The 20041-nt window shown below is 39.2% G+C and overlaps 1 protein-coding gene across 13 annotated transcripts in view; it reads left to right on the top strand.

The window, feature by feature from the left end:
* The window catches only part of ncam1a (neural cell adhesion molecule 1a), a 257422-nt gene that overhangs the window by 166435 nt on the left and 70946 nt on the right, over positions 1–20041 (top strand). For all 13 annotated transcript variants that reach the window (XM_040032634.1, XM_040032633.1, XM_040032640.1 and 10 more), the window contains exons 2-4: positions 14650–14724; positions 17013–17222; positions 17842–17985. In XM_040032634.1, coding sequence (XP_039888568.1) covers positions 14650–14724; positions 17013–17222; positions 17842–17985 — 429 coding nt within the window. The remainder of the gene's footprint in view (positions 1–14649; positions 14725–17012; positions 17223–17841; positions 17986–20041) is intronic.

The following is a 20041-nucleotide window of genomic DNA, read 5'->3' as shown; positions in this document are numbered from 1 at the left end:
GGAAGTCATCCACAGTTTGCTATGAAAGTGCTATGTTTAGCAGATTTAAACACCCATATATCACTGTCGAGATAATTGCAGTACCTCTGTAAAATCACCCGTAACAAATGAGAGCATGTCTGAAAGAATTTCTCACACCGGCGGGGGCATTGTTAATGCTCGCGTTTCTCTAAATGAAGATCACGTACTGCACGAACCACCTTGTTTCATATTTCAAAGAAAACGTCCCACTGCTTTGCTGTGAAGCTCAAGAACGCGAATAACAGTGAAAATATCACAATATTTCTGAATTCTATTCTGAGTAGGAAACAGAATTTATGAACAGCTCTTTTTGTTTTTTGTTTTTGGTTCAATGATATCATCCCCGTTGTGTAAAGCAGGCTGTATTTCTTCTGTCTTTCTTGTTCTCCTGCTTATTTTCTTAACCAATAAAGTGAGTGATATACATATGTGGCTCACATCAGTTTTGGTCAGCAAAGAAGCTGCTTGTAAGAGGTGCTAGGAAGCTATCGATGTGTTGGTCATGATAATCTCTGAAGCATAGCAGTTCACCTTGTAAGAAGATGGTGTCACAGTTGGTTCTGATTTATACAATTTATACATCCCTCATTCCTGTAAGGTGCCTGAGACCTTTTGTAGCTGCTTTTGAACCAATTAAATCACACACTACCATTTATGTTGACCTAAAGATCACCTAGCCAAAATATCTCTTGCGCTGCATAGCCTACAATCAGCCAGCAAAGAGTCATAAAGGAAGTAAGTGAGCAAAAATGCCAGTCCTTTATAAAGGAAGGCCATCCACTGCACGAGTGGGTTAGACTGATAAGGATAAAGTCTTAAACAGGGGTCAGCTCAGCTCCCAGCTCTCTGAAAAGATCGGCCTTGTTCATTCTCTGCCATTCTTTGCACCTTTCATTTGTGGCATATACTGTCCTCCTCTGGCAGACTGACAGAATTTATTTTGTCATTGTGATAACTGTGTTTACTACTTGGAGTGTATGAGCTTCTGAAACATGCCGATTTTGTTTCTCAGAAACTGAAATGTTGGATTCTCCAAACTGTTGTTGTAGTAGACCCATTTGAACGAGTTTTCGGATTTCTGCTCAAAACTGGCCCCGATTTACACATTTGTTGTGCAGACATTAAAGTGTGATTTATATCTGGAGAATATTTTAGTCTAAGTATGGATGGCGATAACCACTCAATCCTGGAGCCAAGGGGCTTTGAGGTGCCTCGAGGCGAAGTTCTGGCTGACTCAATTTCTGCAAGTTAATCTAAACCAGTCGCTGCCAAAAAAGCCTCTCGGATCATTAAACCACTGTCAACAATTCAGATGAGGAGGCTACTGGTCCATGAAGGATAACACAACTCCTGTTAGAGCTTAGAGCCAGAATAGCATTTAAAATTGAATATGTTTCATTTTGGAACACTGAAGTTATCATATAAAATTTATTGCTACAAGTCCACCTACCAATGTCACATTAGTGTTAAAAAAAATGATCACTACATGTCATTGAAAAGATGAGCACACATTCCAATCTCTGAGATTCCCCTGAGCATCTACACACTTTGCAGCCTTTTTCACTTGTTGTATTGGCTGTGCAGAGCAAAAAGAAGAGTGAATGTTGGACTACCATTCGTCAGATATAGAGAAACCTTCCTGCAACTCTCAGAACTTTGTAAATAGGCAATTGCTTTTCTGCTTTGGAAAGCAATTTCTTTCTTTAGCCAAGAAGCGAGTTACTGTAGATGAAGGAATTTACATCAAAACACAGAGTAGAGAAAACAATTGTTACTCTAGAGCCAGGATTTTGAGTGAAGTGTGAGCAATACTGGATTACAACCTGTGCACAGCAGCTAACTTTCCTGCTGCCCCAGACACTGGGACCCGAAGAGGCTTGGAGCTCACAGTATTCCAATCAGTTTGTGCACATTTGATTAATTGCAAATTTGTTTGTAAATATGGCATGGAAAGTAAAAGGACGATATGATTGGATGTGATGATAGGGAGCTTTAGGTGAAACATTTTATTGCATTATCTCGGGCTGAAGGACAGTTAATAATAGTGTGAATAATTGCAGTGTGCATAATTTGACATAAACTGCATCCAGCCAGTGTAGACTTGCTACTTGGGCTTTGTAATAGCAAAATAAAACCTGATGTACTGTGAGGAGCACAACCTTAGAACAAACAAGCAGTAAAAGAAGCTTATAGAATCAAGTACTTTTGCTAGTAATGTTCCCTTTCGCACAGGTTTGATGTGAGATGCATTCAAACTCACTTTATGGCTTCAAACTGGAGCTCTACTGTAAACAAAATGGGGTCATGATTCAGTGAAAGATAAACTCAATGTGAACAGAGAGGGCAAAAAATATCTCAGTGGGATGCGCTGATTGTGTTTCCTTTTGAATGTGGACATGAGCGTGAAAAAATCTCTGTAAAAGAAGCACTTTGGCATTGTAAAGATTGTTTACACAAACTGCTGCTGTACTTGGTGTGTTGGTCTTTTTGCCATTAGTATGCGAGGGAGTATTCTGTAGCTCTGCAGTGATTATCAACTTGGTGAGATGCAGGGCCACTTCAGGGTCAAACAACGAAAGAAGACAGGGGTAGTGGTTTAACCCGTTTGGCCTCATTAGTTAATTAGGGTGCAGACTGGCAATTTCATTCATACTGGCCTTTGGACATACAGGCGCTTATGTAGATATTAGACGGACTCTTATTATCTGTCTAAGTTAAATGCATTTTTACATGTACAGTTAACCAGTGTTGGGAAGGTTACTTTTAAAATGTATTCCATGACAGATTACAGAATACATGCCCCAAAATGTATTTTTTTAATGTTCTCCATTACGTTACTCAATAAGTGTAACTCATTCTGAATACTTTGGATTACTTAATATATTATCATGCTTTTTACAACTTCATGAATGTAACATTGCTGTGTGATTTATTACTATTACTGAAGGCTACTCGCCATACCAATAGCAACTAGATTTTTAAATCTTAATATAAAATGAGTAACAGTAGGTGGACATTAGGTAAGGCTGCACTTTTTGCAGCGATCTCGTATAGTAAACTATTCTGCGCGTATATAAAACAGGTTTGTGGCTCCGAACTGTAGTAAAGGGACCTCTGGCTAATACATCGGGATTGTGTCGGGCTCGTAGCCGAAAAATAGCTTTACTTTGTTGTCTGGGTCAACTTTGCTAGCGAGAGACAGAGAGAGGCGTTGAAAGGCTGCTCCAACGGAACTTGTTGTTTCGGAGGAAAACACGAACACAGTGTACAGCCGAGTCTTAATAGCTTACTTACAACTGGGCTCGTCAGGCACTCTTCTTGGCTGCAGTGGTTATTATTATATTTACATGCTTCCATCTCCCATTTCTGGTCGGTGACAACTTCTACTTTTCGACTCTTTATCTCCCTCCTCACGCTCACAGACACATAACGGGTATGGCAGTCCATGCTCCCTGCAGCACGGACTACACTGCCCATGAGGCTAAAATTCGATGCCTGTAACAATTCGATGCCTGTAACACTCTGTCTATTGCCTTCATATTAAATAATTTTTGTGAATAATTTTTTAAAATATTTCTTCACGTCATTATGCGGGCCACAAGTCCGGGTCACATTTTGATTGAGACACAGGCATTAGAGCCTCTTAATGCGTGTTTTGTTTGGGTTTCCACCGGCGTGGAATTACATAAAATAGAGAGGGCATAGCCTTATGAAACAGGAAAATACCGCCGTGTAATCCATTCATTTCAACAAAGTAACTGTATTCTGAATACCACCTTTTTAAACGGTAACTGTAACGGAATACAGTTACTCATATTTTGTATTTTAAATACGTAATTTAAAGTTGAATCTTTTCCACATTTTGTCTTGGGTACCTGCCAATAATGCTAAATAAAAATGCAACAAATACTCAAATTTTGCCCTTTAGAAGGAATTTGTGAGTCCATTTTATGTTTGCCGTACTTTCCTGTAGACCAGTAGCTCTTCTTCTTCTGTTTCTTAAACTTTTACTCAACGCTGGCTCCAAAAGGAAGTTAATTTCTACATCTGTTAAGTATCTACATGTGCGCCATGCACCCATAAAGACTATGGATCCACCATGCTAACTGAGCTTGCTGGTGATAGCTTAATGCTTAGCACTCTAGTCTAAATAGGGTCATTTCTAGCTCTTAAAATGGTCACAGCCGTAGAGGTACAAACCAAGGGGTGTTGTCACAGTTACTAGTTGTAATTACAGGTAATGCCAAATTGAAATAGTAAGGGCTTTTTTAATTACTGGAGGGAACTTATGGCTTCCAGGAGTCAGGAAAAAAAACAGGTCACCAAAATTGCATTTGTTCTTGGGTTCTTGTGCGCTGATTGAATTTTATGTATCTGTTTTTTTCCAGAGGTTTAGTTTAAAAAAGTTACAGCGACTCAGTAGAACAGAAGTTATTGTAGGGATGGTGTGTTCAATAAAGGATATACGGTTTGAGAATACCTGGTAGAATTCTTGCTAGAAACATGGAGAGAAGTTTCTTCAACTTTGCAAGGGTCTCAATAGAGAGCATAGGTGTGATCCTGTGAGCTCTATAGAAATGTTATTCTCTTATCAAGCGATATAAGTGAACTTTGCTTGACTGACAACGCTTTAAGTTGGGAGAAGAAGGCTTTGTAGACAGACCAGAGATATGCGGGTGAGGTTTTATCTGACATTCGTACTTCCTCAGTGATTAACACTTTATTTTTTTCAAACCTTGGCAGGATCTCTGCTCAGGAATTCTGAGCCTGAACTCTTCTTTAAATCAAAGCAACATATCCACTACTTTAAAGGCATAAAAGCCTGTAGAAGTACCTCATACAGAGAACTAAAACCTGACGGGACGAAAAGGCGTGCACATCACTCCATGGCTCTTTTTTTTTCCATTTTAATAAAGCTTGGATTTTTTTTATTTTAACTTTGAAAGAAGACATTGCAAGATGCCAAAAGAAAGCACAGTAAGACTTCAGCATGGCCTAGAAAGACCAGCGCTAGTGCAGACAGAGTATTTTCCTTTTTCAAAAATGCTCTTTTGTTACTTGAACCCATTTTTTATGCTAATGTGATTATTGTTTTGTTGAGAAAATCTGTTATAATTTCTGCCCTCCCTTCACCTAAAACATATTACATTTTCTTCTTCCGAATTAAAGCTTGGCCTCACTTGTATTGCTTTTAATTATATTGCACCAGGGGATTTGACCTTGTGACAGAAAGACCCTGCTGAAAGTTAATTGGTAGGAGCTGTGGCATATTCAGGTCAGGCCAGATTCAAATTACTTGGAAATACTTTTCATGATCTGCTTTAGCTGAGAAGTGCAATTGGTCGAGTGTGTGAAATGTAGGACAATGATCTGAAGCTTTGGAGAGCTAACCTTTGAATTCTGCCAGTCTCCATGTAATAATCGGGATGACCACTAGTATGGTATATTGTGCGTGTTATAACAATTATAAACAAGCTGCTAATAGTGTAATGGAATTATTACCATGTGACACATTCAACTTTTTCCTATTTCTGATCCGATACAGAAATATTAGCTTAAAGTATGTACTGATGCTAATTATTGATCTGATATTATTATAAGCTGTTTTCCTAAAATACCAGAAATCTTTCCGGTTCAACTCAAACATACCCAATTTAATATAAAATAATAATATGTAGCAAATAATCACAACTAAGGGGTTTAAATTGACTGAATTTGTACTTATTAGTTAGAAAATAAATGTAAGCAGGACTAAATGGATAAAACTAAAAATGTATTTGTGTTATCCACCTGTCATCCAGCTCACTGTGAGTCACAGACTGCTGTCATTTACGGTCACGCTACTTTCTCCTTTCCTCCTCTCAGTCTGCCACACACACGCACACACACAGACACACACGTGTATCTAAGTGACTCCAAACTGGTGTCACTTTGCCATTAGCTTCCTCCATGCTACGTTAGCTCTCCCAGTAGCAACCCACAGCTGATGATGCACGGTTGTTTCCTATCCAGCCTTTCGATTGGACCGATACCTGATTGCACAAGTCCAATATTTGGGTGCCTAACCATTACAGAGCTTTATTAATGCTGATCCAAGTTTGTTCTGTATGCACATATAGGTTTGTGTAAATATTCATGGCTCTTTAGGGGGGCATTGTCAACTTTGGTCAACCTGTATAAGTTTCTCTTCACCCGGTGAGGCGGATGTGCTGTGAATTTTCATGTTGCCCTTCAACATCCTGAGAGATTGACTCCAGATGAAAGAAACCTGCTGCTTTTTCTATAGCAAAATGTCAACGCTCAATAAATACATATTTAATCACAGCTATCAGAAGATGATCAGTTTCCTTTGTCGATCCTTGAAATCTTACTTTCCTACTCGTATGCCAGCATAACGCTGAAATTCCAACTTTGTTCACACAATATTTATAAAAGTGGTGGGGCACAATGCCAAGCAACTGCTGAGCACAGTCTTGCTCCTCAGTGAATGACCCCTTTCAGTGTTTTAAATGACCATATCTCCTTTCCTTAGGAACCACCCAAGAGCTCTTTAGACAAACTTTTTACACGTTTTTACTCCCACTGCGGGCGAGGCCAGCTACTCGGTGGTGTAATGCATACCGCAGCCTATAGCGTTGATACAGAACTGTAAATGTTTGCCTTGTGTTTTGTAATCTTTAGCCATTTCCCCTTTTATTACCACAGTCGGCTTTACATGTAATCTCTTCACAGCCAGACCTCTTGCCGTAGCCGTTTTCCCTTCGACTGCCCTCTCCAGCCTTTCAGCCTCTTGCACAGCATTCTCCTCACGATTTGTAATTAGGTCCTGTCAAAACGAGAAGGCTTAAATTAGTCAGATCAAAGAAGGACATACTGGCCTCTGTTTAATATCCAAATATTTATGAGGGAAGAAGAGCCTTTATTGGAAATGTATCACGGTGTTGTGTATTTTAAGGAGGACAGATTAGACTATGCATTTTTCATCAGAACTTGAGGGCAAATATAAAGTTTGAAGTTGGAAGTAGCCTTTGCTCACACCATAGTTTGCTCCAAACTTTAGTGCAAAAACAATCTGAAACGTGTGAATTCTGCAGCACACGTTTGTGCTCTTCCACAATGACTTTTCTCCACTTAAAATGCACTTGGAAGGCAACTCAAGTGCTGAAGGGTTGGAGGGGATGCTGGTAACAACCATAATCCTGACAAAGCTGATGCGGTGAATGACTGAAAGATGTGAGGAGAAGGAGCTTAGAAGGTAACACGTCTATGTCAATTTGATTAAGGCCTGACACCCACACGCAGCACATGGAAACAGCTGCTTAGTATTTTGTGCAGTGCCTCAAAGTGCAGCAGGTTAATGATAAGTGGTTGAGACACTTTGGAATGTGCGTCTGTAAGGCTAATTTATCTGCTACTGAAAAACAAATTAGAAGCGTAATGTTCAAAGTTAGCTGAGGTAGGAAAATGGCTTTAACAACTGTTATGTATATTCATTGTTTACTTGCAAAACTCGTTTCCTTTTCAAGTTCCAGTAAGTGTTTAGAATTACTTCTGGGTTATGCTTTTACTAATAGGAAGTTTAAGCTATAGCCTCAAACGTCAACAAATCAAAACACCAAAAGAGGGACTATATTTTATCAGAATATAAGAGACAACATGTACAACATCTGGCTTTAAGTTCTACATATATATTGAATTAATTTCATTTTACTAAAATGTAAAAGTATTTACGTACTGTAAACGCCAAGCTGACTGGAGTCTTGCAATAGAAATGCAGCTCACTTAGGCTTTCTTTCAATCAGTATACACTGCAGGAAAGATCAGAGAGGTTGTGTTTTTCAGGGCAAGGAAAGGACAAAAACAAAACGACATTGATGGAAACTAATAACAGGCCGCAACCCCCTTTGTGTAGACATCTTGTAAAGGTTATCAGGGTGAAAAACTGCTAGAAGTAGTGTGAGTTGTTTCTGTGGATTGACTGGCAAGTCAGAGAAAGTCAGAGAAGTAGAGTGAAAAAGTTTTAGAGTGTTTGAGGAACTGAAACTGAGAAGTAATTGTGGGAATGATGACTTAGATGGACTTATGGAAAGAATGTAGGTTTTGACAATTGCTGCTAGAACTCTTCTCGAATTTTGTAGAGAAGTTTCCTAAAGTTTGCAAAGGGGTTCAAAAGGGAGCTTAAGTGTGGGTTTGTGAGGTGTATAGAAATTTTATTCTCTCGTCAGGCAATACAAGCAGACTTGACTGATAAAGCTCTGAGGTGGCAGAAGATTTTAGACAGGCTAGATTTTATCTGACATTTATGCTTCATCATTTAATATTTTCAAAATTCACTGATGCTGCTAAACATTGTGTGATGGATGAGAAGTATTAGAAATAATAGTTAATGGAGCAGTTTTTTTAAGGCCACAGCACTGTACTGGTTGGTGGTTTTTAGGTTTGTAGAATTTTGAGCTAAGATCATTGACCGATTTATGATGATGGCATGATGCTGTTATCAGCTGATATTAGCTATTTGCTGATCAATCACTATAGGCATTTAAAAAGTGTATAAGGGGCAAGAGAAACACCCTTCAACCAAGCTGACGTTCCATACTTTATCCACCAGAGGGCACTATGCAACTTCCCTGTTGGTAACAACAACCAGCTGATCCAATCAGATTTAGGCTAAGCGTAAACAAGTAACTTAAAAAGATAAATTTGTTTGTTTTAGAAATATTAAAAATTAAATTATAATCATATTAATCTCTGACTGACAAAATAGTGGCTTAAATAATTAAACTCGCTATATAAATAATATAGCTATACTATAATATAGCAAATATAATCTTCCTCCAGTGTATCAAGAAGGATGCTGCAAAATGTTTTTTGCAAATTGCAGTTTGAAAAGCAACCAGAAATCCTTATGCCTTAGTTTAATAGGGCATATCCAATAACAGTTTCAAAATAGAGTTTGACACTTTCCTGTCTTCTTTCTCTTTCAAATGGAAAGAAAAAAGTGTCCCAAAATATTCATATAAAATGATGGAGCTCTAATTTGTGATCAGAATTGCCTCGTAATATCTCAAGAATTCAGCTATTTCCTCCTCCATACAGCCAGATGGGAATTAAGGATTAACCTGTCTAACCAATTTAGTATTAAATTAAGGAATACAAAATCTCAGAGAAATGTGTTTCCAGTTGGAAAGCTTTGAGAGGGTAACATTATGTGGTTGGCGTGTGCTTGGAACCTTCATGGCTGACATTTTGACATTCTTCCAGCCACAGGAAGAAAAGAGAAATGTAAATCTTGGACGCACGACATTTTCATCTGTTCTTGTACGTCCCCAGACGACGGCTTTTCAAGCATATGTGCTATTGATGTGTAGCCCTACACAGCACTGTCTGCTCCATAGTGTGTGCTTACTCCGACATGACTTGCATGTTAAGCACCAACAGCTGACTGTTGTAGCCTCCTTGTAATGGAGCCAGTCACCACAGGCTGCCAGGCTGCAATTAGGCATGCAAACCTCCTGATCCAAGACGGGACAGAAGCTGCTTCAAACTTCAGGTTTTTTCCCAGCCAACCTGACAACTTCTTATTTGTTCTCTTTTCAAATTTGCACATCCTAAAATGAAGTAATGACAGCAATGTGGCCGTGTATAGATACTTGTGCTCTTACATAATTTGGCATTAAGGAACTCTGTGGTTTAGATGCTGAAAGAATGTTTACCAGCAGCAGGCTGTAAACTCCATAATCCTCTTGCTAGAGAACAGTCAGCACTGCCATTTTAGTTTTGGTCATTGTTACTAAAGCCTCACAGGCATATTTGCTTCAAAGTATGGACAGCTTAGCAGTAGATTAATACACTATTACTAATCTCGCCTCTGAGCTTACCATAAGTAGCTTTAAATGGGCTCTTCCATCTAACTTCTTTTCTTACTTTGTCAAATTAATAGCATAAGTGGTCAGCACGGTTGGCAAGCTGTTCATGCGTGAATGGGCATTTGTCTATGTGTGGAAGTGTATGTCGCTAAAGAAAAGGTGTATAAATACTGTAACCCTCATGTGTGGTCCATGACAAGGGAGCAACCTGCAACATGAGCACTGAGGTTTGAGTGTGGAAGCTGCCATGTGTGGCTAAACAGTTGGATACAGTAGAATAGAAAGGCTATGCTAAAGAGAGATGGGGTGATTTTTATTTATGCAAACTCAGAGGTCGAAGCTGAGCTGCTATGCTGTGGGTGATGTAAAGTGAGATATTCACCACCTGTGCACAAACTGTTCTAACGCATTACAAATATTTAAAACAGCAATTTGGCCATCGGTGCTTAAAGAAATGTTGTATTTTTGTTGTTATTTTCCTGTTTGTGCAAGAGAAACAAAGAAATCGAACATATGAAAAAGTTACTCAAGTCTTTTGACTCGCTGTAAACTAAAATACAGCCGTTGCAATCGATACATAGAATCTGATTTGTTAATAGGACAGTCACAGTTGTAATAGAAATACATGACATGAATCAGAAACAGATAAAAACATTTACCTGGTGTTTCTACAGCACTTAAGTGAGCTAGTTCACTTAGTAGCACATGTTCAGGATGACTGGCCTAACAAATCAGATTCTCCACAATGAGAAAGGTCCAGCCTAGCCATACATCTGTAACTAAAAGCTAAATAGCAGCTTTTATAAACTTGTTGTCCATCTGGGCAACTTAAAGTTTTTAGACTTTTGGAAAAAGTCCTCATTTTTGTTACTTAAGGCTGACTGACTTCTCTGGTCTGCTCATTAGCTACAACATGCTTCTCTAAAAAGAGACACAATGCTTAATTTAGCTCCGAGATAAAAGTTGTTGCTAGAATGGAAGACATGTGTGCATGCTGCAGTGCATCTGATTGCAACTGTGAAAATTATACAGCATCTTTCTGCCATCTGTGTTTCTCTGAAGTTTAAATTTACATTCATTTATAGAATTTTTTTCTGGCCCAGCTTACCTTCAGTATACTTTTATCTCTGTGAAAACATGCGGTTGCGGTGACAGTAAATTCTGTTTATTATTTAAAAAGCAAGGTGATGTGGTTATTGTGCATGTGCGTTAGGAGTCGAAGGAAGACTAAAGGGAGACTCTTCAGAGTAGACAGAGAGGTTTATGAGTCTTTAGAGGACTGGAAGTGAGGGACAGGCTTAGAGGATGGGTATTAGATTGGTGTCATGAGAGAGCATGTTAGGGCAAAGATAGCTTCATCCTTTATCTGAGCTCTCTCCTCACAAAACCAAGCACTTCTTTCTTTCCTTGCTTTTAATCTACAACACATCACTTTTGCTTTTATGCTCCATGCTGTATATTTAGCTGTGAGATGCGTGAGGCAGATTTCTTTGTTTTTTTACCTGCTATCTTATGCCACTAAATCATGCCTAAATATATAATTGTTCCCTTTTTCTATTGTGCTCATAAATGTAATGGAAGCTAATGTTGGATTATTTTAACATTAAAGTTTTTTATGAAGAATATCTTTTATGTTTTTACAGTCTTAGGGCATCTGGATCATATCATTAGATGCAAATTGCAAATGCAGTTAAAATTCCCAGGAGCATTTCATTTGAGCCCAAATTGCAGCAATCAGATACTTTTGAGTGTTCTGGGTGTGCTTTGCATTTGTCTCACCCCAGCATTGATTTAGCATTAAGTTACTTGTGTAATCTTTTGATCCTTGCAAAACGGTTTAATCTAGGAACCGCATCCAACCAAAATCCCTATCTGAAAACTCATTACACCTTTCAAAAACAAGATCTTTAAAAAAGCAGCTCTTCAAAATCACACCTTTTTATTTTTGTTTGTTTAAATAACATATTTCAATTCTTTCACAGTTAGTTTTGTGTACTATAGATCACACCTGGAGTCATCCCCCTCACTTGAATTTCTTTGCCAGTAGATTCGTGACTGAAGCAGGGCTGCTCTGCTTTTTTATTACTCTGAACAGAAGCTTAACATTACCCATCTGGCACCGGGGTAATCAAGTTTTGATTTCGATTCTGATTTGATTGATTCTCAGAGCTGGCTCTCATGGAATATTCAGCTTCTGCCTTATATTTTGATGCTGTTGAGATGAATATGAATAATCTTAGGTACGAACTGCTACAAAGAGAAATAATTCACTTTGTAGTTAGTTTATCAGCAGCTTTATGTTTGTGTCTTTGACAACAATAGTGGGCCTGGGGAGATTCTTTACAATACTGCAAATGACAAGTGAGACAAATGATCAGCAAATCTTTGTGCTGTTGTGTGCAGCGCAGTGTTTGGTGTGTACTTACTGGTACCCACTTTTGAAAGTGCAATTTCCTCTCAGTCGATCTCATGTCACAACTCACATTTGTGCAGTGATTAAACCTGAGGGCTTACCTTTACTAAAGCTTTATTTTTAACTTCCATGATGGGCTCTCATCAAAGAAACAGTCGCACTCGACACTTTCAGCCACCACTCCATCCTGGAGATACTGCACAAGTGCCCATGTAGACACACAGACTGAGAAAGTGGATCTGGGAATAGCTATCTTTCCCACACTGCCTGAACTCCTTTTTGTTGTCTTTAGTGTTGCAGATATGATCAGTTGGTTTTGGGCCAGTGTTTTTAGTCTTAGGAGGCATGGGTATAGCATGGTATCTGGGATCGTACTAGATGAGAGAAGGAAATGGATATGTTGTTGTCTTTGTATCTACCTCCAGCCTCTAAAAGCAAACATACTGTGGGGTAGTGGTTTTTCATGCCTCTGCAGCCTGCGTGCTGGCTTGGAACAAAGGCTGGTTCATTCATGTGGCAGATGCAGTGTTTTACTGCAAATCAATATTTGTGTGACTTCTTGACCAAGGCATAAAGGGAATATTATTCACACTTTGAACACATGTATGAAATCAATACTTGTGACTGTCCTTGACCATGATGATTGCAGCATTTGTTTCCGGTTCAATTTAAGAACCAGTGTTTACATTTTGTTGACGAGTAGCATAGTTATGCCAGTACCTCTCTACCGATCTATCTCCTCTACAGCATTGCCTAAATGCATCGAGTTGCTGCCATGTGATTGGCTGATTTGCGAACAGGTGTACCTAATAATTTAGTTGTTCTTATTTGTGGCTTTGCACTGCTCATGTGGACCATGCATTTCACAGTGTCTTACAATGTGTTTAAATATAATCAAGGGACATTTTGGACCCTTAACAGCATTCCTGAAATGTTTTAGTCAAGCATAAAAAAAGAAGAAGAAGAAAATACTGTTGGCCAAAACACTGAGAACCATATTGGTTTCAAAATGCTTCTAAACACAAAAGCACATTGTGTGTCTGGATGCGGTGTTCACTCTCCTCACTCCAGAATTATGGCTGAGGTAAAGCTTCACACCATAATGATGATGCCTTTACACATAAAATGTGTATAGGAGAGAAAGAGCAGCAAAGGTCTTTGATGTGACATTATCTTCTTAGTCATGCAGGTTTTTCTGCAATGGCGAAACTGTAGCATTACGAAACAATGCCACATTGTGCTGTGATGATAGTTGGCTACCTGTCTATGAATGGCAAGTCCTCGCAAACCATTCCCATGAATGTCCTGGTGAGAATTGAGCTGAGACTGACTCACTCATTTGTGTGAAGTGGCGACATGCTGGAGGCTCCGCGGGACTTCTCTGTCAAGCTCCGATCACGATTCTGTGGTATTTCTACTTCACAAGCTTTGCTTCAGTCCTGTGCCACATATCATTGAAGATAGGAGTCATATATTAAACCATGTCACTCTAAAAAGTCATGAGATCCCTTGTAGTACAGTGGAGCACTGGCGAGTTAGGATTAGCTGATCAAGCCTTTGAAAATCAATTCAAATTTGTTAGGGTGCACGCAAGCGTTTCTCTCTGCTCTTTTTAAATCTCATCTCAGCTGATGCTGAGAGAAGATGTGCATTAGAGCCTTTATGGTATTATGTATTCTTAAGCGTCTGTAAACAGAAGTCGGGATGCAAGAATGCTTCGGAGTGGCTTAGTTAGGTCGTTTTTATAAGGTGAGCAAACAAATGTTAAGTCCGCGTCTCGCCTAATTTAGTTAGGATTTGTCCTTCTTTAAGAGTTCAGTTTGTCTTTCACTCTGCTACTTTTTCTTTTATGCTGCCTTCAGGTGCCAGCTTTGTGCTTTGAGTGTCAAGTGTCAGAGAGGAAATCAGATACACAATTCACTAACAACAAAAATGGAAGTGTTGGTAGCAAAAGGTACAGTTTTGCTTCCTAGGGGTAAATCGCAAACTATAAATAAGGGAAAGCAAATTCCAGAACCAACGTGTCCTTGCTCAGCAGTGCAGGTTTCAGTTCACAACATGGTGCAAAATAAATACATACGCCACAAAAGACGCATATTATTTCTTCTGTGAGTTCTTTTGCTTTGTGGGTGCAACTTTAAACTCAAACACATTTGCACATTCAGATGTTGCACTCTAGTGAGCATAGAAATTACATACAAGTGTTTGCCTGAACATGGTTGTTCCTTTGAGCAGGCATGGCCATTTCACTTTGAGTCTTGCCTTATTGTGTCTCAGCCCCGTGTCACCGTTCCTTTCGATTGAACCAGACTAATTTATATTTTGTCCTGTCTTTTTTTCTTCGCCCAGCTGCCATTCAGGTGGAAATTACTCCACCACAAGGGGAGATCAGCGTAGGAGATTCCAAATTTTTCATCTGCGAAGGTAAGAGTGATCTTCCTACATCCCTCATTTAACACGGCTTGATGCAAATGTCACCTCATCTAGCAATATTGGCAGTATTTATTGAGGTAATTTGATGAAAGTAATACAAGTTAGGTTAAATAATGAGATTGGTGTACTGGTGGAGGAGAAAAAAGAAAAAGATCACAAGGATAAATTGACGGGTTTATTCTGTGGAGGTGGTGGGATGATGAGATCTGAGTCATGTAAGAAATAAGACATAGAAGAGGTGGGAGAGAGGTGCTGTATGAGAAGATAATGAGACAGAGGTCTTACATTCTCTCTGTGCATTTGTCAGCCTGTCTGTGATACAGATGCTGCTTACAAAAGACAGATCTGCAGTCTGCCATTATAGAACATCTTCTTACATTTAAATAACGTCCTAATTTTCTGAGTAGAGATTATTCATTCATTTGGTCTTATTAACCCAGGTTACTTCTACACTACAAAACAAAGCTGATGGGGACTGAATTAACAGCATGCCCATAGCCCTTACGAGGGGTCGTCCAGTATGAAAATTCAAAGCATCTCTCTCGTTATCCCGTTGATGTGAGTTACAATCATGCTGGACAATGAATGCATTGCATTTTCTTGAATTTGAAATAGAAACTTCAAAACACTGCACAGCTACCTTCATAGGACTTATGAGTAAATAGTTTATTGAACCACCTGTAGTCGGACTAACTTGAAATAATCATTTCCTACATGACTTTGTCTCTCGACAGTTGTTCTGAGGTGTTTGCGCTGATAAGCTGTATTTGCTTTTTGCAAACTGCGGTGCATTATGTCAAAGCATCTCCACTTCTCAGTTCTCCAAAGAACACTTCCAAACATCCCATACTTGTACTGTCATGAACTTTAATATTTCTTATGTTGGCTGAGACCTGCTGAATCCGAGATGCAGCTTCTCTGAGCATTGCACCGTCTGATCTTGGGGTGAATTTGCTGAGATGTCTGTTCCTGGGAATATCATGGCAATGTGTTAATTTACAGCTGAATGCTCCAGAGCAGCAAAGTGACAAAACTTCTCCTTTTACAGAGGTGCTCACACTTGCACATATCCAAGTCAACAAGTCTATTTGATTTTCAGCACCTGGAAGCTACATACCCTCTTAATTACTATGGAAGGAGTAGTGGTGGACTGTTTTTCACAGGAATTACAAAGTCCAGTCAAAATTTTCTTTTGCATACTACATGCAATCAAGGTTTTTTTTTTTTCTTTTTGAAAAAAATAACCACTTCTCTCCCACTAATGACCTGTTGTTTCACTGCTTTTAGCAGAATGTTTCTGTAAAAATGAAGCCCTAAAAGCAAAGATGGGTGTCTGTGTGTGGAATATGAAGCCTTGACATTAAGTACTAAGTGATTTCATTCTTTGTTCTATGAAGAAATTTTTGCATTCGTTTGAACTCGAATTCCTCCGTTTGAAAAGGGTGTCAAAATACATTTAGAGCTGTTTGTGCTCCTTGAGAGAAGAGATAGTATTAATAATTTTCAGGGAAACAAAAAACTGCCTCTGCTTGTACTACTGTTTATAAAAAGATGAATAATGTTGAAACGTTGTTTGATTTTTCTTTTAGTCAAAGTTTCCTCCTACTGAATAATCCTACTGAGGAAACAGAAATAATTCATATCTCCCTTTTTATGTTTTGCTGCGTCTGTTTAGTCTTTGGGTTTACATAACATACACTGGATGAAAACAGATTGTGATTTCACAGTAATGCTTCCAAACCATCTTCAAACCAAGAATTCTTAATTTCGTTTTGATATATTCTGTTCAAATTACGATTCATTTTTAACAATTTTAATTCACATTCTCTAATGAGAACAAAGTCTAGCTCAAACCTTAATCAGCTCCACATATGCATTCATCAGGGAAATAAGGAACTACAACTACTTTATTCCAACATGAACAGATGTGAAGAATATGAATGCCAGCGATGACAGTTCTTCCCCAGGTCATCACACAGTGCAGTGATCGTTGCAGTAAATTAAGTTTGAATTTTAAATTAAGATGCACACACTAGCTTTGTAATGTGATGTAACAGGCCCATGGCATCCTCTACAAGTTCATGCTCAGAGTCATATCTTTTCTTGCAAAGCGGGAGGCATATCTAAGCTAATGCAAAACATCAAAAGCACCAAACAAGATAACAGATTTCAGTTGCAATCCTATAGGTTCTGACTATTATTTACAGGCCACTTGTGAAATTCTTTAAAAAAAAAAAAGTTTTGCTTTTCTATCTCATTATTTACTTTGTTATTTTCAGTGGTAGGAGATGCTAAAGACATAGACTGGTACGCCCCCAGCGGTGAGAAGATCCTTCCCAACAGGGCAGACATTTTTGTGAGCCGCAGTGATGAAGCCACGTCGACTCTCACCATATACCACGCCACCGTGGACAGTGCTGGCATCTACAAGTGTGTGGCAAAGGATGGAGACAAGGAAGCCCAGGCCACTGTCCAAGTAAAGATCTTCCGTAAGTATGACCTGGTTTTGCAGTCTTTACAGACTTTACCAGTGAAGAGTGTTATTTTTTCACATGTTGGTAGTCAACATTACTGCATAAACTGTAGTAACTCAGCCACTATCAACGCTCTCTTTGAGTAATGCATTTCAAAGAGAGAGAGCCAGTGTTTATGTTATTAAAGGTAACCTGATTTCCAGCTCCATACTGTTATCCTCAGTCTAGCTTGGCAAGCTGGACTTTGGTGAGTTTATCCACTGTATGAAACCAGCCGTATAAGCACCGTCCCTTTAAGCCAGCTTTCTTCCGACTGGCTGCCCCTCTCATAAACAGAAGATTTTAAACAGCAGGTGTGAGGGGTTGCTGTTCTCCCAGCCAGGGCTGTGTGAAATGACCATAATAAGAACTGAACTATGACATACTGGAAACTGAGCATTTAGCTCACTCTGAAGTTTTTGGCTCATGGGGATTATTTCAAATATACTGACCTAATTATTGGAAACTTTGGTATGTGTAATATAAACACCAAAGTGGACCACTGAAATTGAAAATGTGTAAGTTTTCACCTTTACAAATGTCACTCTCTGTGTTAATACATATAAAAATGTGTAATATGCCCATTCCCCCACAGAAAAGATCACGTTCAAGAGTACTCCCAACCCGCAGGAGTTCATCGAGGGTGATGATGCTGACATAGTCTGTGATGTTGTCAGTTCACCACCACCCACTATTATTTGGAAGCACAAGGGCTCCAAGATCCAACCTGCCAAAGATGGTGAGTCAGTTCAAAAAAAAAGAAAAAGAAAAAGAGGGGAAAAAACACCCCACTGCTTAGCTGCTTTCTCACATCCAACCTGCCTTTCCATTCCATCTTCTTAACTCTGTGAGCAGCCACCTTACCTCCCTGCCAATGCTGTTTGCCAGTTCATGCTTTCCAATCAATTTGCCACACTATTCCTCATCTCCCTCTCCTGCTGCCCATCATCTATGAACAAAGCCAACCGTTTTCCATTGGAAAGTAGTTTTAGACCTCATAGATGATGCGTGAACATGAAAATTGTATTTTTAGGCCTAGCAAGAGGTGGTTATTGTCACTAGAAAATGTGTCTGAGGGCACACCTGAGTTTAATTTTGCCAAATAAAGGAAAACTATAGTTAGAAAAAAAAATCTGAAAAACTCAGCATGGTTTTTTTAAGGAAGGAAAGTGTAATCTAAGAAAGCTTCTGCTGTCACTAACAACAATAACAGCAAAAAAACTGTAATAAAACCTACCCAGATTTGCTAGTTTAGAATCAGATTTTTTTTGTTGCTTTGCAAATCGTAATCATAGCATCTGTTTTGGCAATGATGAAGTAAAGTTCAGCCACAAAAGCAAAAGTTGCTTAAGTCTGACCATCATTGGTGCTCTGTGCATAAACAGTTTGCAAACCACCTCCATCTCATGTTCTGACTTCAGGTCATACCTGACACATTTGATGCCTTCTCTTTCAGCAGAGCTTCCCAAAGTGTGGGGCCCGCCCCATAGGGGGGGCACAGAGCCATTGCAGGGGGGGCGCGGTACGAAAAGGGAAAAAAAAAAAAAAACGCCTGGACACTGCTAGCATGGGGCGCCCACACAAACGCAAAGCAGGAGGTGAAGCATAGCTGAATAGGTTTCCAAACCAACCTCATTCTAAGCCAAAGACTAGAAAATATGGTGAAGCATATCTTCCCTTTGGTTTCACCTGCACAAGTGCCAAGGTAGGTCTCCCCTGCAGAATTGGTTTTCCCTTCGTCGGGAGCAGCGCTGGGCTGTTTAAATCACGGACAAACAGTATCCCACAGTTGTTTATGTTTTTAAACCCATTTTGCACAGAGAGGCATTTTTTTGAAAAATGTGTTGATAGCAATGTTGAATATTATTACAGAGGAAAAAAACAACTACATGTAAAATAATTGCACCGTGACGCATCTGCCTTTGTAAATGGAGCGACAGTAACTGCGTGTGTGTATGTAAGCGTGTAAAACCGGAAGATAGTCAGATTAACAGTAACAATATTTTGTCTCTATCTGCCATTCTGCAATTCATCTCATGTAAACAATAACGTGCGCACAGCATGATGTGAAAAAAGGCACATACCTTTGACGTTTCGTGACGAACTCTGTATTCCTCGTCCACAGGTAAACGCAAAAAGGAGTTTTTAAAAAAACATCTCCGTTTTCAGTGATTCGAAACGCCGTTTACGTGTGGACGAAAGGTCCAAACGCATAGAAACAGCTGCGTTTTTAAAAATACCCGTGTAGGTGTGGACGTACCGTAAAAGAGTTGTTTATTACTACCTGTAATTTATTGCAGTTTACTTGTATTTGCTTAATTGTTTACTAAATGTTTGAGGTGTGAAATACATTTTTCTTGTAAAACAAAGGGGGGCCTAGCAAAAAAAGTTTAGGAACCACTGTCTTTCAGGGTGGTGAGATCTTACTATTGCTCCTCATGTCTCACTCTGATTTTGTATGGATTGCAGACTTAAGGACCCACACCCAGGACACGCGAGAAAGAGATCTCAAACAAAAAGCGAGCTTTAATCGCTTATGATTTCATATAAACAACAACAGATAATGAAAGACGATTTAAAAGAAAAATGATGGAATCCAAAAAAGCCAGAGAATGAATCCAAAGAAGAAAACGGACAGCACGAGAGGAGAAAAAGAAGCATAAAAAACACAGGCAATGCAACAAAGAGAAGGAAAGGGCTCTTTATACACTGCACAGCGATTGCGGATCACACACACGGCAAAGGAAGGAAATGTAGATGAAAGTAATGCAGAAAAATCAAACAAACAGAGGCTC

This window comes from Simochromis diagramma, unplaced genomic scaffold, assembly GCF_900408965.1.
Source record: "Simochromis diagramma unplaced genomic scaffold, fSimDia1.1 OVJJ01000216.1, whole genome shotgun sequence".
In the NCBI taxonomy this organism is placed as follows: domain Eukaryota; kingdom Metazoa; phylum Chordata; class Actinopteri; order Cichliformes; family Cichlidae; genus Simochromis; species Simochromis diagramma.
Note: the sequence above shows the minus strand (reverse complement) of the source record. Positions and strands in the feature narration are given on the sequence as shown.